The sequence below is a fragment of the Ixodes scapularis genome, unplaced genomic scaffold (assembly GCF_016920785.2).
Source record: "Ixodes scapularis isolate PalLabHiFi unplaced genomic scaffold, ASM1692078v2 PGA_scaffold8__174_contigs__length_109621045, whole genome shotgun sequence".
Taxonomy (NCBI): Eukaryota; Metazoa; Arthropoda; class Arachnida; order Ixodida; family Ixodidae; genus Ixodes; species Ixodes scapularis.
This window is the reverse complement of record NW_024609883.1, coordinates 64,215,817-64,242,515: the sequence shown is the minus strand read 5'-3', so window position 1 is coordinate 64,242,515 and position 26,699 is coordinate 64,215,817. Positions and strand designations below refer to the sequence as shown.

The following is a 26,699-nucleotide window of genomic DNA, read 5'->3' as shown; positions in this document are numbered from 1 at the left end:
TCTCGGTTTCTTCCAACCTTTAATTTCTCCTCTTTGCGTCGTTAGGAAAATAATTTACAGCCCCAGACAGAGCGGGGAGGTGGCGGCGACGACGAGCAGACGACGTCGAGGTCGCGAAGAACCTAGCAGGGAAGCCGTCAGCTGCCGGGAGGCTCCACCTCCACGGTCCCTTCTAGCGTCGCGGACTCCGTGCGTCCCTTGCGCTTGTCCGAGATGGAGAGGTGCGCCGACCCGTCGCTGCGACAAACGGGGGAGGGCGCGGTTAGATACATCATCTGGCTAAGTTAGAGCCCAGAACAAGAGTGTGTTCAACTATGCGACTGGAGTTGCACGATGTGCAGCGTACCTGCCAACCTGTGGACTTTCAAATTCGTAAAAGTCCCGTGGCCGCGGGGTTACGCGAAGCGATGTGTAGCTAAATGTCAGCCTGACCAGCGTGCGAAACGCTTACATCACACGTGCACGTGCTACAGAATCCAAACTTCTCTCGCTTTTTGGGCGGCACGAAGCGTGGAAATTTTGACGTGTAGGACTTAAGGAACACCTGAAAGAACCTCTTTTGAGGTTGGGAGTTCGGCATTGCGCCGCGAAGCCACAGTGATCAGGAGAATGCTACAGTTACACGTGCAACAAACACAGACGCCATACTTCTCGCCTCGAAACTGGCCGAAACAACGAGGCCCAACGACGTCTGAACACGCCGAACCAACCTACACCGGTGCACCGCCGAACACACAAACAAAGGCTTTGAGCTTTGGATTGGTTTTCGATCCGTGGCCACCGGATAGATGGATAGTAAAAACCACGACGCTGCTGTGGACGGCACCTATCGTCCTCTTGTGGCGGTGCAAGATACCGCAAACAACGGAGTTACAAAAACAACAAAAAAAAAAAAAAAAATATATATATATATTTTTCGTAAGATTTGAAGCAAGAATCGTAAAATTAGTCCCAATTCATACGTTTTACGAAAAATTTGGAAGACTTGGCAGGTATGGTGTAGGCACCATTAGGCTGTGGTGACACCACTAATACACCATACAAAAGAAAGTCTGTAGACATTGGGCCGGGACGGTCCCATTTTAAGAGGTTCATTTCTGCCGTCCCGTCTTTTTGGTCTAAGAAAGCTTCGTGTCCTCTTTTGGTGGGAATGTGCATAGTATCATGATATCCTGAACGTACACCAACCACCCTCAAACTTTGGCCCACTATCCCTTTTTATGTCGAAGAAAATCCCGATGTATCGCCCACCCTCCCAAAATAGCAATTCCAAATAACTGGGGACACCTGGGCATAGCTTTCTTTTTAGAAGCCTCCAGGGACGCACGCAAGAAAGTTACGCAAGAGCCTGCTCCCTGTGATTGACGAGGTGCACGACCTGGCCCAAAGCCAAAGTATTTGCCCATGCGATTGCCTGCTTTCTCACTTCCCCCAGCATCGCTCTTTGTCGCTTCTTTCACCTGCTTGCTCGCTGGTTGCACCTGGTTGGTTTTTCTATGGGCGGTGAGTGGCGTGAGGGCCACAAGTGCATGAGGGGTATGAGGGGCGTGAGGGCTGTGAGTGGCATGAGGGATGTGACGGCAGTGAGGGACGCGAGGGCCATGAGTGCGTGAGGGGCCTGAGGGCGGTGAGTGCGTGAGGGATAAGAGGGCCATGAGCGCGTGAGGGGCATGAAGGTGGTGAGTGCGTGAGGCCTCCTTCAGGCGCAGCAACTTTCTCAGCAATTTTGGTGTTGATGGCGGGTTGTTCCCTAGCTTTCCCCAGATCAACACGAATTGCTGAGATCGGGCCCAGCTTGAAACAAGCAAGCAACTTGGAGCAATTTTGAAGTGGCTGCATCCAATTAGGGACGCAATATTTTCACGTGATATCTCGTGCAGGTGATGATGACAAAGAAAGACTTGGTTCTGGTTTGAAATTGATCGTTTTTGGAAATAAACTGTTTCAGAAAGATGCATTAGTCTTCTCAACTTGATTTAAATGCATAAAAACATGTTTATGGCACGTTATTCTGTGTCTAAATAGTGCAAGAAAAATAAAATTTCGGGATGATGATGGCAAATGGCAGCAATTGGTTGCTGCGTGTGAACGCGGGCGGCCCGTGTTGCTGGTGGTGTGACGTCAAGTTTCTCGGCAAAACTGTCCCATCTGAAGCGGGCCTGAGTGGCGTGAGGGCCCTGAGGTTCAGTGAGGGTGAGTGAAGGGCTGAAGGCGAGTGACTGTGAGGATGAGGGTGAGTGGGGGGCTGAAGGTGAGTAGCTGTGAGGGTGAGTGAGGGGCTTAGGTGAGCATGGCAGTGAGGGTGAGGGAGGGGCTGAAGGCGAGTGTAGCTGTGAGGGTGAGTATGGCTGTGAGGATGAGTGAGGGGCTGAAGGTGAGTGTAGCTGTGAGGGTGAGTGAGGGCGGCCTAAAATGCCGACCTCTGCTTAGCAGTACTAAAACTCTTTCAAAAAGGTTGGTGGGTAAATCTCAAAGTTTTGCCCACCCGCATTTTTTTTTCTTCTCTTGAACTGTCTCCCGTAAAAAGGTGGGCGTTTGTTCAGGATATTATGGTAGTTGCGAAATCAGTACTAAGTGAATGGCAGATAATCAAAAGAGTGTTTGTTACACACCTAACGTGAAAATGAACATACGACAAAACATACTTTAGTTGCATCTGCTAATACACTTCTCATAAACGTGTGTGCAAGAGACTCTTCTATATCACCGAATTTGACGTGCTTTGGTTGTCAATGTTTCTTACTCATTGCTAAAAAAAAACAGGAAAAAAAAGCACTTGTGTTGTCAAGGAAGAACTTTGGGAAAATGTGCATGTTTAGGTTCATGTGAAGCAAAGCTTTTCTTTCTTCCTTCCCCCCATCTATGTCCCGCTCTTTACCCGGAGAATGATGGTCACCCTATGTCCGCAGCACGTTCCTTCTATGTGGGTCCTGTCACGTTGGTCGTGCAAACACTGCCTGCAGTGTTTGATGACCCAACACAACACACCAAGGGCCCAACACAATCGAAGCGCATGCCTGCAGGCATGTTCGATGCACACATATGTACGAAGCACACATGCTTCGAACGTGCTCGAGGCATGCCAGCAGATAATTCGTCGTCGTGTCTGCAAAGAATTGCTCGACTCTCTTACAATGTACGAGCAGTGTGGTCGTTGCAGCTTTGTGCGGCCAACTTAGCTGGGCACGAGATGGTGTTCTGCTCGATCTGGGTCGTGCAGTTTGTGGGCACTGTTAGTCGTGCGGCAGCATTGCATAGCTAAGTTGCAAAGCCTCGAATGAGAGAGCGTTCAACTGTGCAATCGAAGCCACGTGCTTTGTGGGCACCATTATCCAGTTAACATGGAGAGTCAAGATTGAGAGAGCGTTGAACTGCACAATTGGGATCGCGCAGTCAGCGGGTGGCAGTGCACAGGTCGACGACGTGACTATACTCTGTTTCACCTCATGATGTACCGCAGGAAAGGCTACAAGAGCAAGCTCCTTGCTCTAGGGCACATCTCGGCGGCACGAGCTCTCGTGCATTAAAGGCAGCTGCCAACGCTGTGAGCTCGCGCTTCTAGCCTTCGCTGCGGTACAACATGAGGTGAAACGGAGTATAGTGGCGGCTCCTGCGGGCGCCAACTACAAATTCGTTTTGCGCCGTAAATATAGCTTTAAAATATCTTTTCGTTGTAAATTCATTTTATGACATCCTTTACCCCACCAAGCTGTTTTTTCTTTGCATATATCCTTTAAGCTCTAAATGAGAAAAAGCGTCTTCATCCTCTAGAGCCTCGTAAACCTCACCTCCTAACGCTGATGCTTGCGACCAGCACAGAGTCCTCTTCAAGCTCTCGCACACACAGCTGCAAAAATGCGAGGAAAGGATTAATGTCTTGCCTCTCACTGCGAGAATCGGTCATTTAGATCTAGAGTGCACGTAACCAAAGTCGTCAAAAAAAAAAAGGTTGCGAGCACGAGCTTGCTAGCTCGTGCGCTTTGCTTCGAGGAGTGTCTTTCTAACCCGAGTGCTCGTTCTACGAAAGTGCATTTCAAAGTCACAATCTCATGCTGTAGTCTTCGGTGCCCCACTAGCTTAAAGGAGCACTCGAGTGCTTTTAATAGAAGCTTGTTTTTGATGGCATATTATTTGTTGGGCTTTAGTCAATAAAACTGACCAGCCTAGATGGCAAAACGTCGTAGCAAACTTGCCAACAATGGAAATGCACGGGCACTATTTTCTCTTGCTCTTGGGGGGGGGGGGGGGGGGGGGGGGGGGGGGGGGGGGGGGCAATTCTTAGGTTTATGATTTCTATAACGTTTGACCAACGAAAATAGATAACTGCGTGGAGATTCCGATTGTTAGTATTAATGCTCTTTCTAGGCACGTTGTCCATTATATTTTGGCAAAAATGTCAATTATTTTCATGTAAGAGACATAATACACCAACTATTGTTTGAAAATGCCATCTGACAGCACCCCCTGGCATCTGCTCCAAGACTATCTCAGAATCCACTTGAGGTCAAACAGAGTAAGAGATGCCACCCACTTTAATGGAACCCAAGGTTTCAAAACGGAACAAAGGGGTTAAAAAATGTTTTACCTTTTAAACTCGTTACCCGAAGAAGCCCAACAATTTTTGGGCCCATTACGCCGAGAAATCTTAACAACATTGTATATTTGGGGACGACTTTCGGCGACATTTTAACCGATGCACGTACAGCTTCGATCGCCGTTTGAGGTGCAAGCGCGCACGGTTTTCGTGGCTCCGACTTTTCTGCAGCCAAAAGCTGCTTTCAAGTGTAGAATTTGAGCATGACTCGAAGATGAATCGAACTGAGTGGATGCTATTACAATCAGTCTCCAAAGCACGCTTCAACCAGAACCTACCTACTTTACCCACGTTGAACACTAAGGGCCTATTAGGTAGTCCTGAAATGCTTCCAATCCGCGTATAACCAGAGCGAAGCTTCCGCAGGATTGCCGAAATCAAATCCACACACCATCTACGAGAAACGACCGCTTTTAACGTTGTCGGACTTATTTTGAGCACACAGAGAAAAACTGAGGTGCGTAACATATGCGGGCCGGAAGCGCTCCGGGGCTACCCTAGATTTGGGGTACGTCCTCTCGTCGTATGAGGCCACAAGCGGTTGCAATGCGGTCGATCGCGTTCTAATGTAAACACATAGACTGCCCTTAACTCGGATGTTCCAAACTGCACAGACTTGAACCTTGGGTTTTTAACCCTCCGACGGTAGAGTTTTTTTTCCCCCAAAAAAATGTTTTCCAACGATCAGGTTTTATTTCCCAAGGAATGGTACGGAGAAAGGGTCAATGCACATTTTTTTCTCAGATATCTAGTGGGAGCACACATACAGTGCTTGCAAGTTGTTTGAGTTTAAAAGCAGCAATTGAAAATATTGACGGTTGCACAGTTGTCACCTTTTTCCCCCACTCGGTTTTATTTCGATGCCCGGCCAATATTTCGGTGGTTTCAGATTCCGAACCGGAGGTACTTTACAGAGCTTCTCCGTCGGACGGTCGGATTGTGTCACATAAATTCAACTCTGAGGAACGATCCCTCGGTCTCAAATGCAAGCTTCTTTCTCTTTGCAAACCCCAACGACCCAACCCTACCCAACAAGTACCCTGACGGGGACTGGTCCCGAACGAAAGAGGTGGGCATGACAAGCGCTCACCCTCGCCAAGAGAGTGGCCTCACAGTCCGGCTGGTCCTCCGCCCTTTCGTACACTTCCAAGCAGACGGAGTTGTGGCCGGCTGCCTTGGCCACTTGTTTCTGCCACTTCGCCGGCACAGGTGTACCCTCGGGTAAAACAGGTACCAAGGTGGATTCTGGCGTTCCCTGCAAACAAGCGAGGAGTTGCAGATCGGCAGGTTTAAAGATTTTTTTATTGCGCAAGGTGTTTTAGGGCAGGTGTCCGAGTTTAGAGGGTCACAAAAAGCTGTTACGAAAACAAAACGTGGTCGGAGGTCTTAACAAAAAAAAAAATAGTTTGTTTTTTCACCAGAGGCCACATTTTAATCGCCGCAAAAACGGGACTTAATTTTCTTGTCGCGTCACAAGCAAAGATAGTCTTCGCAGACGGCACATCCGCTAATGGCCGGTTCATACGGCAAACTGATCTGCGGACGAATTGATAACGTGACAACATGTCCGCGATTCGTCCGTCTCCCAAGCCCATCCACATGAGGGACCCGATGAGCAGACGCCAGCGAGGACGGACCAAACCTGTTGGCCACCCCACGGTGCCGCGAAACTCCAAAACTCCAACATCGCACCATGGCACCGTCGTCCCAAAAAAAAATCTATGTTTGCTACCGCAATAAAGAACTATACGCCGCTGTTACGTACAAATCGAGACAAAACACCGTGATAGGCTTTGCGCGAAGCTTCACTAGCTTTACTAACACAAATCATGACAGTGACACAGGCATGGTCCTGCTCGAGAAGGGTTCGGCGTAGAAGCGACGAAGTTATGGGCTGGCGGAGGGGCGTTTGGAGATGCTTTCAAGCACCCCGCGCTCGTGCACAACACTCAAGTACACCACAGCCACAAGAGAGGTCTTGCTCAGTGAAATCCAGACTGGACGTGCAAGAATTATGGCGGCATGCTAGACCGAGTTTTGACGTAAAGCTCCTCGACACGGACCCAGAGGAGTACCGGAACCCGTGTCACATCAGCTGGACAAAGTTTCTGCAGTTTCTTTCATGCGTGGAACTAGAAATCGCGCGACAAAATGAGACAGCGAATGCACAAAACACAACGACGTGCCATGTTTGTTTCAGTCGTCCAGAAACAAAGAAAAAAAAAGAAAACCACGTACCGTTGCCAGACTAAATGCTTTTCAAGTCAACCTCCCGCCAAAAATCTGCGAGTAAAAAAGGCGCTCGACTTTCCGTGCGTCTGCGGACAAGGAGTGTATCGCAGGAATCGGTGATGTGCCGGTTACGTGATACACAATCCGCGGACAAAAATCGCGATTCGGTCCGTCGTCTGAATTGGCTGTGAAGGGCTGTCCAAACGAGACACTTCAAGCACGCGAGAAGCGAAGCTTATCCGCCATATTATGTGCGGCACTCCGTTTCATTCTGCCTCTTTGGCCGGGAGGGGGGGGGGGTGCTTCAATACCACGTCCACTTGTGTCCTTCACAAAGGCCTAGTGCATGCTCATCACGCGGGTCCAGACAGTCACTCGCACGCCCTGTTGGCTGTGAATCGCCCGAGGCCTCCACTGCTGTTCAAATCCCAAAAACGGGAAGGATACGAGGGCACAGCAGAACAAATGGACAGGCAACAGGCACGCCACTTGCAGGTGGCGTGTGACGTCGGGTCTGAAGAGCACCGAGAAAACCAGAGGTGGCGAGAAGAAAAGCCGCAGTGTTTGCCTGGTGCATGTCCAAACAGAAGACAGACTGCCGGATTTCAAATTTCACTTCATGTGGTGGAGAAGTGTCGTGCCACACGTTCTGAAGTGTCCTCTTTGGACACCCCTTAACGCGAGCGAAGAATGCAGTTCATCTGCTACGAAGCTTTGCTGGCAGGCAGAAACAAAAAGAGGAAACACCGTTAGACGTCCAGACCGAAAAAAAAAAAAACGCATCTCCACGTGGTGAATGATGTTGATTGGGGCGAAGCTCTGGTGGTGCTTGTCTGCGTAGACGGTGAGCCGCAGCATGCCGAGCCTTTCGTTCGTTTTCATCCGTGTCAGAAAGAGAATGTGTGGTGTGAAACGTGGTTATATACGCATTTGAGCATTTGACCGCAGCGTGACATGGATGAAAACGAACGAAAGGCTCGGCATGCTGCGGCTCACCATCTACGCAGACAAGCACCACCAGAGCTTCGCCCCAATCAACATCATTCACCACGTGGAGATGCGTTTTTTTTTTGTCCTACACGAGCGTGTGAGCTCACAAGCAGGAACACGAGCCCCCGACGCCGGACATCGGACGAACATAACTAGCCCCTAAGGAGCTTTGCCCCTAAAAAAAAGTTTAACGTCTGCTACGAATTGAGCGCAGCGGGGTGAAATTCTGATCATCTGCTTTACGCTGGAAGCCAATGACAATCTGCACTTTTGCAAACCTTACGTTTTTCTGCTGCCCTACACAACCCAACACCGACCGGTGGGTGGAGGAGTACTAAGGACAAACACATCCGAAGCCACCTTTCTCGCTGCTTGTGTCTTGGTTAGACATTTTCATCAAAATATTGCCCGACTGTGAACTTAATTGGGACCAAAACTATCTCTCTGGCTACATATGGGCAAGCTATGGCACCATGTCCAATCAACAGCGGAGAATGCTCTCTCACCTTGACCAAAAGTAGACCCCAGGAATCCGACTTGAGCCCTCACTCCATAAGTAAGGTTCAGCGTTTTCTTCAAACTCAAAATGCTCTTTCGTTTTCTTTTTTTTGTGTGTGTATGACAAACAGGTGAACCTCTCAGAAACCGTGGTTTCTACTCATCTAGAACGCAACAATAAATAAGCTTGCAACAAATCACCTATACTTCCAAAATGTTATATCAGACGACCATGAAACAAACTCCTGTTTAACAAAAAGAGTCATGAGCAATTTAGATGGCCATGAACAAAAAATTTCCAGGTCCGACACGACTATGTACATGTGCGAGTCTGGCCACCACAAAGTTAAATCTACGCAACGGGGCGCTGAACAAGCTTGTATGGCAATTTTCGGTGTCAGACAAACAAATCTACATTTATCAGGGTTTATGCTGAAGAAAACAGAACAGTAGCACGAGATTCCCCAACTAACAGGGAACGTGTGTAACTCAAACACTTGGAAAACACCCAAGTACCGATTAGACAAATAAGGAAGTAAGGGGTTATCACGGAGCATTGAATTCTACTTGTCAAACAGATTTCAATTTGTTGAGATCGCGGGGGAAACTTCCACATTACTGCCAGTCACTTCCGGTGTGCCTCAGGGCACGGTTTTGGGGCCAATTGCGTTTCTCGCGTATATAAATGACATTGCAAATGAAATTCATCGACCTGTTGAAGTCCACCTTTTTGCAGACAATTGTCTGATGTACATAAGAGGTAATTCACAAAGGGACCAAGTGTTATTAAATGAGTCGTTAATGACTATGCACGAGTGGTGTCACAAATGGGATATGAAGATAAGTTTTGAAAAGACAACTTTTGTAACAATCACAAAGAGGAGGTTGCCTAGAATATTTCCGTATTCCTATAATGTTGCACTCTTGCAACAATCCGAAACTTTTAAATACTTATTTACAGCTTCCTGGTAGATGGTCACCGAGAGTTAAATAACCAGTTTGGAGTCAAGCCGCATTTCCCAAATCTTGATGTTTTTGAATACTCTTTTTTTGTAAAAACAATTGAGGAGTGGAATAGTTTGGATGGCGACCTCTTCGTTGGGATTGACAATGCCAATAAGTTTGAAAGTATCATTTGATTTATATGCAGAGACGTACTAGTATGTTTTGGTGGTGATGACTTTCGGTGGTGTTGTTCAACCGAAATCGTACTCAAATGATTCTATTGTGGTGATTGTTCTTAATCTTCGGTTCTTTAATTCTGTTGTTTTATTGCTGTACACTCCTGAAACAGCCCGAAAGGGCTTTCAGTATTGTAAATAAATAAATAAATCCAGTGCTCTGTGAAGTATCAATGCCATTTTAAACTAATTTCCTTCCCCGTGACAATCAGTTCAGACAGTCGGTTCTAGGCTGCTCATGGCATTGTGCATGAAAACTGCACGATTGTTTATAGAGTCCACTGAGAACTGCACGTAGGATATTAGCGGTACTTTTCCCCAAGCGTCTAATGGTGGCGGGGCAAATTGGCACGGTGCAACGTTTATTTTGCACGTCAGCGGGCATCTCCATTTTGTGTGCAGGACTTTATGGGTGCTACTGTCAATGAATGTAGTCCTCAAACGTGGCTTGGATGGGTTGTTAAGAGACACTGGTTGCATCCTTTTCTTTCTCGCAGATTGACTCTATGACAGCACAAAACTCCTACTGCAAGCACAAACCAAAAAAAAAGAAGAAAAGATGCCTGGCTTTTTACCTTGATGTAGATTCCCTTGGAGAGGGCAGGCACGCTGGGACAACGGGGAATATCCCTTGTGACGTCGTCGCGGGCACAGAGCAGAGCAGCCTGCAAATCACAAGAAAGGGTTGGCATCAGAACCATACACCACATATCACTTGCTTTGTTCCCACAACACTAGGCAACACCAGCATTGCTTCAATGGCCGCTCTGGTATCCATAAAGACGAACCTCTCAAAAACCACGGTTTCTACACAGCGAGTGCACAACCAACTAAAAAGAAAGTAGTAGCAAGTCGTCTAGGTACTTTCAATGTGTTGGACGGACAGCCATGTTGAAAAACAGCGCAACTGGGACAAGGACAAAAAGACGAAGAGAACACAAGACAAGCGCTGACTATCAACTGGTTTGTTAATAGGACATAAGGAAGAAAGACAATGAAATAAAAAACATGATGTTCGCGCACTTGCTGGGCGCCTCATGGAATATGTCTCCTTCTTTCTTCATCTGATTGTAGAACATGTTTTCTTTCTTTCCGCAGGAGCTTTTATTACTCTAAATGGACAGCCATGAAACAAACTCCCGCTTGGAGGGGAACTCCCCCGATTCTTCGAGCTACCTAACCCAAAGGCATCACCTGAATGCAGATGGCTTCTTGATTCCAAAATGCTATCTCGTTCTCGCAGTCACTCTAGTTAATTAAAAAAGTGATATTTTGCTTGCTGCCGAAACTGAAACATCGTTCTCCCTAGTCTTTCCCCAGTTTTCCCCGCCACCCAAACGTGATGTCACCGGCAGGCAGCGAGACACACAGCCAATAATTGGGTAGCTCGTACCCGCCTTTCTCGCGTCGAACAACTAGAAAACAGGGGCGTTCGTGCTATCTGACGTTGATAATAATCTATAGCTGCACAGAGTATGACCTCTGCCCTAAGAATAAACATATTAATATTACCAAGGATATTTTTATAAATTCTTCTCAAATAGAAATTGTTCCCGCGTTTAAAACTTTGGGCGTTATTTTTCAAGAAAACTTGTTATGGGACGACCATATTAATCATATCGCATCAAAGTTATCTAGCATCGTCGGTATTCTATACCGTCATAAACACATCCTACCACTTAGAACAAAGTTAATATTATATAATTCATTATTTTATTCACATTTAAATTATGGTCAACTCATATGGGGCACTACTACCTATACCAACCTCCACAAAATCTTTATGCTACAAAAAAAGATATTAAGAAGTATCTCTAATGTGCCACTAGAACATCCAACCGATGATCTTTTTTGTAAGATTGGTGTGATGAAAATTTTTGATTTATATAAATATCGTTTATGTGCAAGGTATAAAATAGAAACAAATTTATCCCAATGTCACCTTAAAAACTTAGCGAAGCTAACAGATAAAATTTATAGGTACCCAACACGAATTAAAGAACCTTGGGAAGTACCCTTTTTTAGAACAAACTACGGCCACCAAAGTTTAAAATATACTTTGCCCTCTACCCTTAACCAGCTTAGTAGGCAAGGCATTGAGCTTAGCAATATATCGGTGAGCATCTTACGAGAAATGTTTATTTCAAATGTTTATTTCGAGCCAAATTGTCCGTGATAAGCGCTAAAATCTTTGAATCGATGGTTTCTTTCGCGTTTATTTCAGTGGTGTTTAAGGGGGGACATGAGCCTAAATATTAAATTTTTTTGAAAAAATTCATTTTTTAATTTTGAGGTTTTCAGTTTTAGAAACTAATTATACACCCTTACACCAAATTTGATGACCATATGCCAAATAGTTACGTTGATATGAAATATTTTCAACACATTGTGAGGCAGTAACAAAGTAAAGGAGTTCAATGTTTGAATGCATTTTTCTCAGTTCCACTTTTTGCTGCAAATTTCACACGAAGGAATCTTTTGTTTGAAGGTGAAAGTATTCTGTTACCACAATCAAGATGTTTCTGAACTGAAATTTACTCAGGAATCGGGCTATCTACTTTATTTTGTTTTAAGTTGAAGTCCTCAGGGAGAAAAAATTAAGTTTTCAAATATTGACAGATGACAGATATGCATCTCATAGTTTGAGGTAATAACACTTCCTGAAATATTTACATTTAAGTTATTAAAACTAGGTAGCCCGAGGTCCCATATCCCCCACTTTATATTCAAGCAGTCAAAATGGTGCTTAATAGCTTGATTTGCATATCATAGATTTCTTAATGAAAAGTGACACATCATCTTATGCAGGTATGCAAATTTGTCCTAGAGAGCTGAAAGTTTGCACAGTACACCTACATTTGAAGCTAAACCTCCCCTGCAAATTTCATTTCGATCAGTTGAGTAGTTAAAAAATTTTACCTCTAGCCAGTGTCCCCCCTTAACGTTCTGTGTGTGTATTCACTATTGTGTAAACTGTATCAATATGCTACTTATCTTGTTTAGCGTCATTTCTTTCTTTGTAAAGTTGTTCAAACATGTAGTACACATGTCATGTTTCAATTTTGTATAAATCTTTAGTGCCTGCATCGCGACTGCTGGTGTAGGTGGTTTGGGGCTCGTCAAGCTGTTTTTACAGCTTTTTTCCCAAGTCACCTTTTCAACATTGTTTTTGTTGGAAAAAATAAAGGTACTATTATTATTATTATTATTATTATTATAAAGCTGCCATCAAGCACGCGCCTCAGAAATAAAACACAAAGAAAAGCACAGCAACACAGATGCTTCATCACGGAAGCCGTCGTGAAGCCAGCACTGTTCACTGCACCTGCACAGTGGGGGAGTGTGATGTCACCAGCTGAGCGCCGCGTGGGAAAGGAAGACGTGGCGCACTGCTTGTAGGAATGCACTTCTTGTAGGAATGCGCTGCGTGCAGGAATGCTTTTGCGATCCCACACGTAAGCAGTCCTAAGTGTCTCTGGCTAGTTTTTTTGACGAATTACCCAAGTACCACGCAGAATGCTCGAAATGTGGGTATAGGTGCCCCATTTGTTTGTCTTACCTGAAGGAACATGTTGTTTGTTTAAGAATTTATTTAGAAAAGTTACTGTTGCAGACGATAGCATGTGTACCTACCCTTGTAGCATGCATATGTTCCTTGGTGTTTAAGTGATTTGTTTGAGTAGTGAGCTACCTTGAGCTCAACGACGCAGTGATGACTGCCGTAATACAACTTGAACATAGAAGTGAAGCAACGAGGCAGAAAAAATAACTTTTTTTGGAGAAACGAAACTTCCTGCGAGCTGAAATCAAAGGAGCGACACCGTAGCAGATGACAAAACAAGCTCCTACTGCCCGCCGCCGCTCCTCGGGCGTGCGCGCACCAGCCGTGCCACCGTCAATACGAGTCAGCCAGTAGGAGAGCTAGCCTCCCACCACGTGACTCAAGCGGCAAATCGCCTAGCCGATTTTGTTGTTTTTTTGTTTGCATCGTGCGCTCTTGTTGTTCCTTAAAGAAATACGGCACCACAGCTACGGGAAAGCTGAATTCATCCTCTCTCTGGTAATACCAAGATGGCGCCGGTCAGTCAAGCGGGCTGCATGCTGGCCGCTGCCCAAAGTGAGCTTCTGAAGTGCAATTTTCTCGCAATTTTTTTATGTCGACACGTTATAAAATTGGTGCTTTCTTTTTTGCCAGTAGGAGAGCTTCTCTCCTCCTCGCTTGTTTCGTCCCATCAAGCAGGCAAACCGAAGCGAGGAGGAAAGAAGCGAGGCCGCTTCCTTGCACCTCGACCGTTTGAAGAGAATTGTGACGTCACATTCCTCGCTTGATCGCGCCCTTCTTTTCCAAAAATACAGCCATTCATTTAGAGATATCGCTGGATGGGTGATGTTTCGGAATTCGTAGCATCCAGCTCAACGCTTTTGCGGCCTTATTTGGCGAAATCAAAATTTCGGTTCAGCACTTCTTTTAGGCTGAAGCTTACAAATCATCAATATTTTGCAGCAATTTTCTATGATAGATTTCTTCGCCAAGTGAGGTGACTTATATCAAGAGCTGTATATCTATCTGCCCTTGTAGCTTATCGGAAAATTGTCCTACGCAGATGAAACGTCATACACTGCATTTAGGCAACAAGATGAATAGGCCCTCCAAATTCCATCAATACTGAGCGACTGGTTTAGAAGTTCACATTTGAAGGTGTTGTCACCCCTCAATGAATTTGCATGCAGTTTCCTTCCATAATGCTCCTAAATAACTTTGTGAGGGCATGACAAGCTTCCTTTTTCAGGAAATTCCGTTAAAAACGTTCAGCCTTTCCACTCTCGTGAAGAAGGAAGACCAGCGGAGCTGTATTCGATAAACTGTGTGTTCTTCTTCGTCGTCGAATTCATCGTAGGAAACGAATTCATCGTTTCCTACGATGAATTCCCATCAATGTGCCCAACTATCCATTCTTCTATTATAGCTGGAAAAATTGCCGCCATCTACGAGCAACGGCGGAAACCATACTGGTTGTGTGCTTGCCGCAGTCGCTTATAGATGGCGGTAGCTGTCCAGGTAGGTTTGTGTTGGCGTACACGGACACGTTCCTGGGGAACCTGGCCCTTAACAACTCCACTGTAAAAATTTATTACAGTCAATCCTCATTAATTCAAACTCTCTTAATTCAAACTTGTGGATAATTCAAACTAACATGCAGGTCCCAGCCTGTGCATCTCTATGGGAGGAAACTCCTGATAATTCAAACTTTGCTTTATTCAAACAAATTTTCGGCCCCCCTCGGGTTTGAATTAACGAGATTTGACTGTATTCTCACATTAAATTTGATGGACGAAGACATGACCAGCAACATAAAATTAAATGTAGAGTAAAAAATATTTTGAAAGGAAATTAATAAAAGGGACTCTGTCATGCCCTAGGCAGAGCCGTGTATACAGACAGTTTGATCAATGGGAGGCACAAGCAGAGCCACGGCATGCACCAGACGCAAAGAGTGGGCTTGACATGCTCTCTTGGCCAACCAAGAGCCGAAAAGAATCCCCTAGCGGTGGTAACGAGAAACTGTTTTGATCAAAGGTATAAGTTTGTAAATGGTTTTAATAAGCGCGTAAGAGTAAAGTGTAGTAACCCTTTGTGGTTGAAAGTAGGGTGCACGTGATGTTTTGATCATGATCATGCAGAAAGATTTAATAAACGAATGCGCCGCTCAAATTTGTTTTGCTCGAACAGAGTTTCACCGCTCAGACGGCAGATTCCCGGCCCTCAGCACTTGGCGTACGGATTATGTTGATCGCTCCACAAGTTGCACTCTTTCACCATGATTTATGATGACCGTGATCAAAACACCACGTGCACCATATTTTCAGTCAGCGAGAGTTACTCCGATGCACTTATCAAGTTTGTTTCTCGCGACCACTGCAAGGGTAATATTTCCGGCTTCTGGTTGGTCACATTCGAATTTCTGAAGACGCCCTGGAACACGCCCAGCCCGCTTTCGGCCAATGGCGCCTCCTCATTTGTCTCCTATACTTCCCAACGAATGGTCAAACTCTCTACATATACGGCTCTGGCCCTAGGGAGCCTACCCAGGAATGCTTATAATTAATTTCACATTCCCATGATGTTTTGCTATTTCTCCATCCCTGGGATAAAGGAAGGAAGTGAATCCATAGGCACAGCTTTATAAAACTTAGCAGTTACTTTTATGTATGCGCTATGAATGCGCCCTGAAAATTTCATACAGATAGCCCTAGAAATAAGAAAGTTTAGGCTCGACGCAGTCTTCCCCCCTTAATGGATATACTAGTACTACGCAGTCGAGCACAGTTTAGTTGGCCGTCGACACAGGTTTCTGGGTCCGACATGACCCTATACGCAGGATCGGCTTCCACAAAGTTAAATGCAAGCAATGGACTCTTCCGACTGCTGCGGATGTGCTCGTTAAAGAAATTATTGTTCTATATAGGTTTAGAAAGAGTTATAGACGTAAAGACAGGGGACGGGACAACACATCTTCTAGTTCTATCGTTCTAGTCGCCGACAGACTGAGAAGGGCGAGAGGTCTTTTGGCTGTCCCGCCTCCGGTGCGAGGTTCCTGCCTTCGATGGCACCTTGGCATCGCGTGACCTTCGAACACGCACATGCAGCTAAATAGCTAGAGGAAGGCAAAGAGCGTGTGCTGGAGGCACTGGAAAGACGTGCAGTTCTTTCCAGTGCCTCCAGTGGCCATGGAAGTTGGCAAGACAACTTGTACAGCCAAAACTTCTACACTCCAACAGCAGGTCGGATGAATGATGCCGCATCAGTGCCACGAGGAGTGGTCCTCACCTGAAGGGCGCCGCCGATGGCGATCACCTCGTCAGGGGCGTGGCTGTCTAGGATTTGCGACGTGGGGAAGCGGGACGCCAGGAGATTCCGGACGCGCTGGATCCGGCCGCTGCCGCCACAGAGCACCACCTGGCAAAAGAGATGCGTGTGCCCGACGGACATTGTTCGAAATGAAAAAATCTTTCGATGTGGCGGTCGGGGCATGGCCGGGCCGGACAGCAGCGTTTCCTACGGCTTTTGCTCTCGCTTATACTCTAGTTCACCTTATGATGTACCGCAGGAAAGGCTACAAGCGCAAGCTCCTTGCTCTAGGGCAAATCTCGGCCTCACAAGCTCTCGTGCATTAAGGGCAGCTGTCAACGCTATGACCTCGCACTTCAGCCTTCGCTGCGATACAACATAAGGTGAAATGGAGCATAAAAACAATCGAAATCTTTTCTAGCCACGTGGGGGCACGACCGCACCGCCCCTTTCGGTACCGCCCGAACCACCTCGAAAACCTGTTCCGACAGGCATGATTGAAACTCTGTGCCGATCTACTCTCATGAAGGAATCACGGCACACCGATCGAAATATTTCTGGCTTCTGATGAATAAATGCTTGTTTATGGAACAAAATGTTCAGTTGCGCTAGTTGGCTCATGACTGGATAGAAGCACTCAAGGACAGGGACAAAGTGAAGGAGGTAATGACAACTTTGTCCCTCTTGTCGTTACCTCCCTTCACTTTGTCACTGTCCTTCGACACTTCTATCCAGCGGGTTGTTTATGGAAAATTGTTTTTTGAGAAGACGAAGAAGAGTTCTGCGTAAGCTCCTGCAGGCAGAAGACCTCGAGGCCCATAGGTCTAGCTAGTCTGGAAATTCGTTGAATTTACCATAGAGTGAAGAGGCCCAAACGGTGAAATCTATATGCTTTCTTAGAAGGGGTTAAAGTGCTGTAAGAGTGAGGTCCCGGCACTTCATCGAGCAGCGGGCCACGGGAGAAACTACCGCCCATGCTAAGGCCTGGCCTGCCCGTGATTAGGAGAAACATGCTGTCTTATCTTCTTTCCAGCTGAGTCGTATTGAAAAATTTACTCAATCTCGCTCCGTAGCAAACGTTTTGTACCTTGGATACGATACGACGCACTAGAGTACTAATCAGAACTTACTCGAGGAAGATTTGGAACGCAGCCTCGCTGACAAGTGGCGAAACAACTGTTTTTTTTTAAAACCTGCTCTCGTTGCACCGAAGTTCATAGCACAAAGGCATAGGCAGAAACTATGCCACCATTATAGGTGTTTGTTAAAGGGTAACTGCAAAGAAAAAAAAATGTTGTTTTTTTAAACAGCCTATTTGGGATAAGCATGTCACAAAACAAATCTTCCGCGAAAAAAAAAAATTTCTTTTAGCAATATTTACGCCACAGGATGTAATTTAGTCGGAGTCACAACCTCTCCACATTTGAAACTCTCGCTCTTTCGACGCGCGTTATATATCTGGAATACGTCACTCCGTGACGTAGGGCAGCCACTCCGTGACGTATAATACCAACTTTGTGGCGCGCGATTTAAAACGGACAAAATAGCCGCAAACTAAAATCAGTCCCGCGCGATAAATATTGCTGTAAAAAATTTTGTTTTTGTTGGAAAAATTGTTTTGTGACATGCTTGTCCCAATTAAGCTGTTTAAAAATACACTTTTTTTTCTTTGCAGTTACCCTTTAATCTTTTGGGCTATGTTGTTTCCTTTTAGAAACTGTGCCACCAAAAAAAACTTTAGTTGTGAGAACAGCTTCGTCCTGTCCTGTTTCTGTTTGTTTCTTCACTTTCTCTTCGTAATTTGAGCTCTTTTCATCATGTACACCACAATACATATCGTATTTTCCGACTGCAAGTCACATTTTTTTTTTCAGTATTTTCATCAGCACGGTTTATGCTACGGTGCAATTTATATGCATTCTTTTCTATAAGTATAAACTTTAACCGCAGAAATTTGTCACGGGTATATTTCTCGTTCGATTCGTCGACACGAATATTGAAACTTGCTCTCGCTTGCGCATACACTGCAATCTTATCACACGCATGCAGGCCTTTTATTGTAATTTTGCCACACCGACCGTAGAAATTTACAGGTCTGATTTACACAAAGGTGTGGCTTATACATTGAAATATATGGTAACAAGGTATGACTGGTAGATTACACGAAGCATATGTTGCACAGTGAAAAGCTGTACAAATTAGTCCGCAGGTGTGGACTAATTCGTTAAGAGAAATGCGGTGAATTTTGCAAATTTCAAATTACAATAAAGGGGCACTCAAGTGGTTTTTGAGTTTGTGTCTTGATGATGACAACTGAATCTAGACGCCCTAAGTATCCCTAAAAACCAAAAAATATAGTCATACGGTGATTATTTCTTTAATAAAAATGTAATTGAAGGCCGCCAAACCTCGGATCCATCCGAAAACGAAACCACTCTCATTGGTCACCGCTCGCATATCAAAACGATCTCGGGCCAATGGCGTTGGACAACGTCCCGTCGCGCAGCGATCCCGAGGTAGCCGCACCGGCCTAACATTTTTATCATTCGAGCTTCGATCATGGTGGAGTTTTCTACGCTCGAGGACCTGACGCCGTTAGAGGTTGAAATTCTTCGGCGGACAGCCGACCTGAGGATGATTTCCTATGACGCCACCCCGACTTGCGATGTGGACGATAGCAGCGCTTCCGAGTCGTGTTCGGGTCCCCAGGACGAGCAGGCGGTGTCCTCCGCGCAGAAGAACTCACTTTGGTCGAAGCAGTCGTGACAAAAACGGGGCGTCATAGGCATGTTTTGTGTGTCGTCTTGGCGGCCGGTGAGACGTAACCATGTGCTTCCCCGAGGTTCATCTTTCGGCAGGACGATGAAACACAGACCTTTTCGGGCGTTCTTCAATTTGCGGTTGGGGCAGGTCGTAACCAAACAAACGTTTGGCATCGCAGCGTAACCTCTGGTACGTGATGTCAAACGATGTCGCCACGTCGACTTTCGCCTCGGGAGGATCGGGAGACACGAACGCACTTCCCGAAAACCCGGAGGGAAAGAGTTCATGATACGTGCGCTTCCGCGCATCCCGAGAAAACTGGAAATTCAACCCCGCGGAGGAAGGCAGGAGAAAATGGAGTCCCTTGTTTGTGAAACTACAATTGCAGTATCGCGTATTCTAAATTAGAACTATTTTACGTCTTGTGAAATTATCATGCACAACATATCTAAATGAACTGAAAATTGTTTCTTTAGCGAAACTTTACAAAGGCCGCCAAAATTTTCAAACATACGATAAGTTCATTGGTCGGCGCAGGAACAGAAGTGTATTTTATTCCTGCGTGATTAATAGGCTGTTCTGCCTTCTAAAACTGAAGATACTTTTTCACTGACAGTTCCTTAATGCCATTGCACCAAAAAATAGCTTCCCCAAAAACCACTTGAAAGCCCCTTTAATGCTGCATTATGCAAGCTTCTTGGTGCGCTAATAAAGCGGGCATTTTCTGAGGAGCACCGTATACGAAAAACTTTAAGTGCAGGTGATGCACAGGGCACATACTATCGAAGAAAGAAAACGTCCTTTCTTCGACTGAAATTTGCCCCTGTGGTCTATGCACCGGAAAATGCGGTACCTAGACCGAGAAATTACGGCAGCAAAAGACACGGGCAAAAACACACCTTTTCGATGTCGTCAACGCCGAGGCGTGCCATTGCAAGAGCGTGGTCGATCGGTTCGATGCACCGGGACAGCAGGGGCCCCATCAGGGATTCGAACCGTGCCCTGCACAGACAAACAAAGTACTATAACCGGTTCTGCACAATGGAACGTCCAAAAACACCATAAGAAAACAATATGAAGGAGAAGACGGATGTCTTACCCCCATCAACCTTTTTGTTCGTCGTGTCATTTTATTCTATTTCTATCTCTATTGGTGTGCTCAAGTACGTAAAACGGTACAGACACGACGTCGGTGCGCTAGGAGAGGATATTAACGGACAGAATTTTACCACCTCGATGGAAGCCTCAACTGAGCCCATTCCATTGCGCTAATGTTTCAACAACTGAATCATGGCTGCTGGAAAGAAACAAAAAAACGGCAGTCTCAGCCAAGACAATTGCGTCGCGCTCTACATACGTCTATACTTTCTTTCGCCGTAACTTGGGAACGAGCGAACGCTAAGGCTCCTTCGAGCAAATCGAAGCGGTACAGGGGCAAGTCTGTGACCCAAAAATTTGGATCCTCTTTTGTGCGTCCCAAACGTCACTTTTCTCCATTAGAAGAAAAGCCCGTCGCTCAAAATTTGCACGAAGGCGACTTCCCCTCCTCTCCCGCCCGTGGCCTTGACAGCACTGTGTGTAACTAGTGTGATCACGTGTCTGTCTCCGATGCAGTTTGCTGAGTTACGACGGGACGAAAAATAATAAAATCACCCTTTTCCCGCACGACGGGAAAAGGCGCAATGCGAGAACCGCAAAACCACTTATTCACCGTCATGAATGACGGGCGTTGTGGAGACTTTTTTTTCCCCGATAGCACACGACTCGCAGCTCGCGTCAAACTCCCGAATAGTCGAGAGCAATGTGGGCGTGTCCCGACGCACCGGCTAATGTTGATGCTGAGGTCCATGCCGTCGTGCACAGACTCGGCAAAGCACTGGGCAGAGTCCAGGGTGGCCAGCACGTGCTTGGCCGTCTCGGCCGCGTTCCAGAGCTTCGCCAGGGCGCGCCGGCTCTCTCGCAAGTTTGCCCGGGTCTGCCTGCAAAAAACGGATGAACGGGGATCAGGCGATTGCCGACGACGGATAAACGATATGAACTTTTTGTTTGAGACGCCATATGGTTAGTCCCATTCGTTCATAGCATAGGCTGGGCTCGTATCTGAGGCGAAACAAAGTATACCGAGTGCAAGTTCATCAGCATTTTGCACAGAGGTTGCGATGACGTCAGAATGCCGAGCTCTTATTGGTCGATTGAAAAAAATAGTGGGTAGACCTCAAGGCACCTAGCATTGAGGTCTACCCACAATCCTTGCAATCAAAGCCAATCAGAGCTCGGCATTGTTCTGACGTCGCTGCAACTGCTGCGCAAGAAGCAGACGACTTTGTCTCTGCATAGGTCCGTTACACGCACAACTTTGAAAGTAGAAGTGAGAAGTGCCATTCAAGGTGGCAGAGTCCTCTAAGCTCAGAAAATAGATTAATTGTTGTACGACACGTAACCTGTCGAAGGAAACTACTGCCATGGCAAAGAGTGTGACGGGATCCTCGCAACACAAAGGCAGAGAAAGCTCGTGATAAAGTAATGCTCCTTGATGGTTTGCCCACTTTGAGATACTTTGGTTAAATTTCATGGCGATTTGTAACTTTATTTTCTTCGGGTCGATTAAAATCGTCAAACCATTTCGGGCTTCTCTGCCAGCAATATTTGGTTTCAAGTATTAGATACAGGTGCGAGCGAAGGCGACGACACTACAGCACGAGCATGTTGTCTTGGCCGACACTCACTTCCCAAGTGTGCATGCATAGCAGGGTTACTCAAATTGCTGAGCTTGCTCCCTAAAGCTGCTCCTTCACTCACATGACGGTGAAATGAGGTATCGGAGCCTGCAAGTCTATTCCAAACCTTGAATGCAAATAAAACACCCATGATATTCGATTAATAGTCCAAACATGTACCCCCCTTGATATTTGACTCCCACCAGAAAGCATTTACCACAAAAAACAAAATCTCCTGGCTTACACATTCCGTCAAAATGCAATAAAGATGCAAAAGCACTTGACGGGGTTTTTAAAAGCAGCACTCTCGGATGTTTCCGCTGTCCCATGACGCTGCGGTATCGCGTGACACCTAATGTTACGGGACATTGTGACATTGTGCAGTCGTATCAACACGAGCAAAAAAGGCCCATGAAGGGTTTTCACATCAACCTACCACTCTGAAACCCATACAAATAAACACACGCAAAAATGTTGTTTCTGCACATCGACGAGCCCTCTGCAAACCCCGCGCTCACCTCTGGTACTCCTGCACGCAGTGCTCGACGAGGACGGCGGTGAAGTCCCGCCCCCCTAGCCGGGGCTCCGCCACGGCGTGGGAGGTCAGCCGGTATGCGCCGTTGCACACGGACACCACGCTGGCGCTCGTTGTGCGCCCGCCCAGCCGGTACACCAGGTACTGGCTGCGAGAGACGCCGCTGCGGTTGAACCGTCGCATGCACGGTGCTTGGAACGCATCCCAAACAAATCTGCTTGGCATCCTATTCTAACCACGCGTCAAAAGTGGTCTCCAACTGGCAACGAGGGATGTCATGAGAGCCGGCATCGGTCGTAGTATCTCGGGCCGTGACGTCTCGAGAATCGGTCGTAGTAGCTCGGGCAGAAGATCAGTCGCGACGTCCCAACTCCTGGCTGATGAAACTATTCTAGGCTGTCGAGCTGCAAAGCGACATACAGCAGAACAGGCGTCTGCCGCAACCAGCACCGCTACCGTGCCAACGCCAGGATAGTAGTAGGCAACAGCGCAGCGCATCTGCGACATCGTTGGGTGCAAGTCGAGAGACCACATTCGAGGAAGCAGTGAAAACACCAGAAAGAAGTCATAAACACTCTCGTGCTTTAGAAGCCACAACAGTCAGTTTACGAATCCCGACAGAATGACCTGCCCGTCGGGCAGTCTTAGATGTGTCACTTCCCCCAACTCCGAAAAAAGAAGAAAAAGAAAAGGATAGATTGCAATGTCTCTCGATTGAAGAGTATCTGGTTAAACCCTTCAAGCACTCGACGACAAAAGTAACCGACCGATCGTGTCAACGACTGCCTAATTATTTTGCAACTTTCTAATCGTGACCAGAGCCGGTTATACTACTCAGAGAGTTCAGCAGCCTTTTGGAGACAAGGACAGTCTAAAAACCACAGCTGTGAATCTGGCAATTGGGAAACCATATGTTCCCCCTGGTGTTGTTGACAGATAACAAACCACGACTGTCTCTAGATAGGGTAACCTGCCATATGGTGTTGTCGCTAAGTTGGCTTGTTCAAGCTAAAGCCCCTTGACGCACTTGTGTTTGTCCAGCAAGTAGGGGCTCAATTGATTTGCCTGCACCGGAGCAGAAAAGTGCAGGGTACTGTACTTCTGGTTGTGTTTTGACAGAGGCTGCACTCATCTATCAAACTTGGCAGTGTGCACCAAGTCTAGGTAAATCAAATGAGCCCGGTATCAAGTGTATCAATGCACGAGGCTCACTCTTTGTGCGGCCCTTAGAAGCGAATTGCGGCACGGCACCAAATTGAGCGGCCCTTAGAAGCGAATTGCGGCACGGCACCAAATTGAGCGGCCCTTAGAAGCGACTGGCGGCATAGCGCTCGTTCGTGGCTTATGTCTCGCACATTCTCACACTTGTGACTTGTAACGGCACTCGTAACAAACGCAAAGCATGAATCTCGCCAAAGGCGTTAGTCCTAGTGCAGTGAAAGCTCCCACCCATTGGCTAAACTCTTTCAGTACAAATGTCCCTGACTGTGAGTCACTGATTTGTAGCAATAAGAAAACTTGCAACTCACCAGACAGCCAGCGAGGGGGTTGTGCTCATGTGATAAGCCAGCGCAGCCATCGTTGGTTCGTTCACCAGGCGGAGTACCCGAAACCCTGCCTTGGAGGCCGTTTCCCTGCACGACACCAACATTGCCTCACTCGCCGCATTCGCCCAAACCCGAGGACCCGTAATAATGTGAAACTACCAAAGGAGACACCTCAAAATCAACTGCAAAAGTATTGGCAGATAAAACTAGTCTCTGGACCAGCACAGCATGCAGTACAGCGGCAGTTCCCTTTTACATTGTTTATGTCGACGCATGCTGTTTCCCACTTCCATTACAGTTCATTTACTGTCGAGACCAGTTATAACGAAGTCGGTTATAACGAAATAGCGGCTACAGCAAAGTGATCACGATTTCCCACTCCCTTTTGCACTTCGTTAACCGAAGTCAGTTATAACGAAATAGCGGATATAGCAAAGTAATTTCCGATTCCCGTTGACTTTGTTATAACCGGTCTCGACAGTATTAGTCCCCCAAAAAGGTACTCCTGCGCTTTATTCATAGACCCTGATGTGTCTGAAAATTTGCCAAACAGACTAACAAATATTGCTGAAACAGTAACCCAAATATTGGGTCAAAATAAGTTTTCTTGACGAGTTATTGAATTTAAAATATTGGTCACCACCGTGAAAGTCTCTACTGGCAACAATGAGAAAGGGATGTCAGGGGAAGGCATGTGTTCACTCTTTGGACTGTAGAATTTGTTCCTGACTGATTACAAGCAGTTTCATAGTGCCAAATGAATGCTTAGAAAGCTCGCTCCAGCGCCCACACAAAGGAACGAAACAAGTGCTCGGCATAGTCCACTTTTAAACTACCCGCTCAACCGCCACACGCCTGCCTTTTCCCGACGTCACGGCACTGAAAAGAGCGGGGATATTAGAATGTTGGTTTTGGCATCATTTTCACTCGCCAATTTCGCAATAACTATTCTGAATTTCGCGATACTAAATAGCATATCGGAAGGAGTAAAGGCCGGTGAGTCTGAAAGGTATAGTTAGTTGGGGTACCGCAAAAAATCGCCGGAGTACCCCTTTAAATTCCTACAAGGGTCTTTACACAAAGAGGGCATACAGTCATTGCACGTTTTAGAGCACAACACAAAGAAATAATAAAATGTGGAATCATGAGTTGCAAAAGGGGGGCAAGTGCTTCCCACAATAAGTATTGAGATAACAGGTAGATTACTACCGAGTCTGGTATTTTTTTTTCCAATTGTTAATAGAAAACGGCAAGGGAAAAACTTCAAAGCTATTGGTCCTAGGAGTAGACAAAAACAGTTTTCAAGAGTTATCCAAGCAACGTGAGATAAGAGGTTACGTTCACCTGTCAGTAGCAGGAAAAAAAACACAAAAAAACATGGGAGCTGAATTTAAGAATCCTAACCAATCTCTGGAAAAGAAAACGCTAACAAAAGCCGACCTTAACCACGACGAAAGGCATGTCGATTTTCTACGCCATACCCAAGTCCTGGCAAGCACATGCGTCAGGAACGGGGAACAGCCGAGCTTCGGCTGACTGAACTTCCTGTGCACTGGGGTTCACTTAAGTGATGTATTTCATGTTCACAGAGGGGAGCCGACATCATACAACAGATATTTAATAGCTAAAGTAAAGGTAAATAACACTCAAAGGAAACTAATAAGCTCACAATGTGACAACACCATCGTTCCGTCTTTCGTGCACGTTCCTGACAATCTTTCTTCTTCCTTTTTTTTCTCGTTGATATTGGCGTGCACACTTTCTTGTCACTGTGTCCTTAACTCCGTGGTGAAGAGAGAACCTGACCTTGTAGGTTAAAGCTATTATTCCTGTCCACCACGTTTCTCCAAAATGAAACTACCCGCAAACAAAGAGCATTTTGCACCCTCCGACATTCACCTGATCAACTGTCGCTGGTCGTCGTTCAAGTCCGGCGGCACGGTCACCACCACGGGGTAGTCCTCGTCTCCGGACCCCTGGCTCTCGGCCACCTCTGCGAGCGGCCGATCGAGAGGTCGGCACGTCGTCAACTTCACAGCACACTGAACGATGTAGAACTCCGATCACTATAACTGTACCCTCAACAACCACGAGAACTCATAATAAGCTTTAAATAAAAAACGTGACCTATCACCGAGCCATCCCACGCCCGAAAGTATGCTCTCCGACTTTCAAACTAGAAACTTTCGTCTCGTGGGCCATGGTAACGTGTGTGTCTAGCTTCCCACATGAGTAACTGATTGCAATTGGCTACCCATGCTGGACAACTAATCGCGATTGGTCAGACATACTAAACAGCCAATCACAATTGGCTGTCAGTGCGGTACCCAATTGCGATTGACTGGCTGCACAGGAGTGGCCAATAGCAATTGGTCACGATGATTGGCCATCCTACAGGATGGCCAATGCAGTTTCCACGAGAAGACCGATAACATGTAGAGGCAAAATATAATCTACACTGGGATTCTGGACCACAACCAATAAAGTCACTGACAGGGCGCCCATATCAGATGCCTGGCCTCCACCATGCGCTCGTTGCACTCTATCATGCTTTGGCTATGTGTGCACACTTAAGGCTCAAGAGAGGCCAAAGCACAATCGAAGGTAGGAAGCTCGCGCTGGAGGTGGGAAAACTGGAGGAGTTAGGATGCACGACCACAACCACTCACCAAACATCTTGCGGAAGAGATAGACGAGCACGTCGTTGCGGGCGTGCTTCGTGGCTGCCTTTCGATCTTCGCTGCCCGAAGACACGTCGAAGTGGACGCTGCCACCTTCAAAAACGATCTGCG

At 46.5% G+C, this 26,699-nt stretch overlaps 1 protein-coding gene across 1 annotated transcript in view; it reads right to left on the bottom strand.

Annotated features, from left to right (window-relative positions):
* Positions 1–26,699, bottom strand: part of LOC8052085 (heat shock 70 kDa protein 14) — a 33,771-nt gene continuing 7,072 nt past the window's right edge. The window contains exons 4-14 of the mRNA XM_040223200.1: positions 26,577–26,694; positions 25,807–25,900; positions 23,890–23,994; positions 22,344–22,508; positions 20,932–21,087; positions 20,008–20,110; positions 16,325–16,453; positions 10,071–10,160; positions 5,685–5,849; positions 3,789–3,847; positions 1–237 (exon numbers count right to left, since the gene is read on the bottom strand). Coding sequence (XP_040079134.1) covers positions 138–237; positions 3,789–3,847; positions 5,685–5,849; positions 10,071–10,160; positions 16,325–16,453; positions 20,008–20,110; positions 20,932–21,087; positions 22,344–22,508; positions 23,890–23,994; positions 25,807–25,900; positions 26,577–26,694 — 1,284 coding nt within the window. The 3' untranslated portion in view covers positions 1–137. The remainder of the gene's footprint in view (positions 238–3,788; positions 3,848–5,684; positions 5,850–10,070; positions 10,161–16,324; positions 16,454–20,007; positions 20,111–20,931; positions 21,088–22,343; positions 22,509–23,889; positions 23,995–25,806; positions 25,901–26,576; positions 26,695–26,699) is intronic.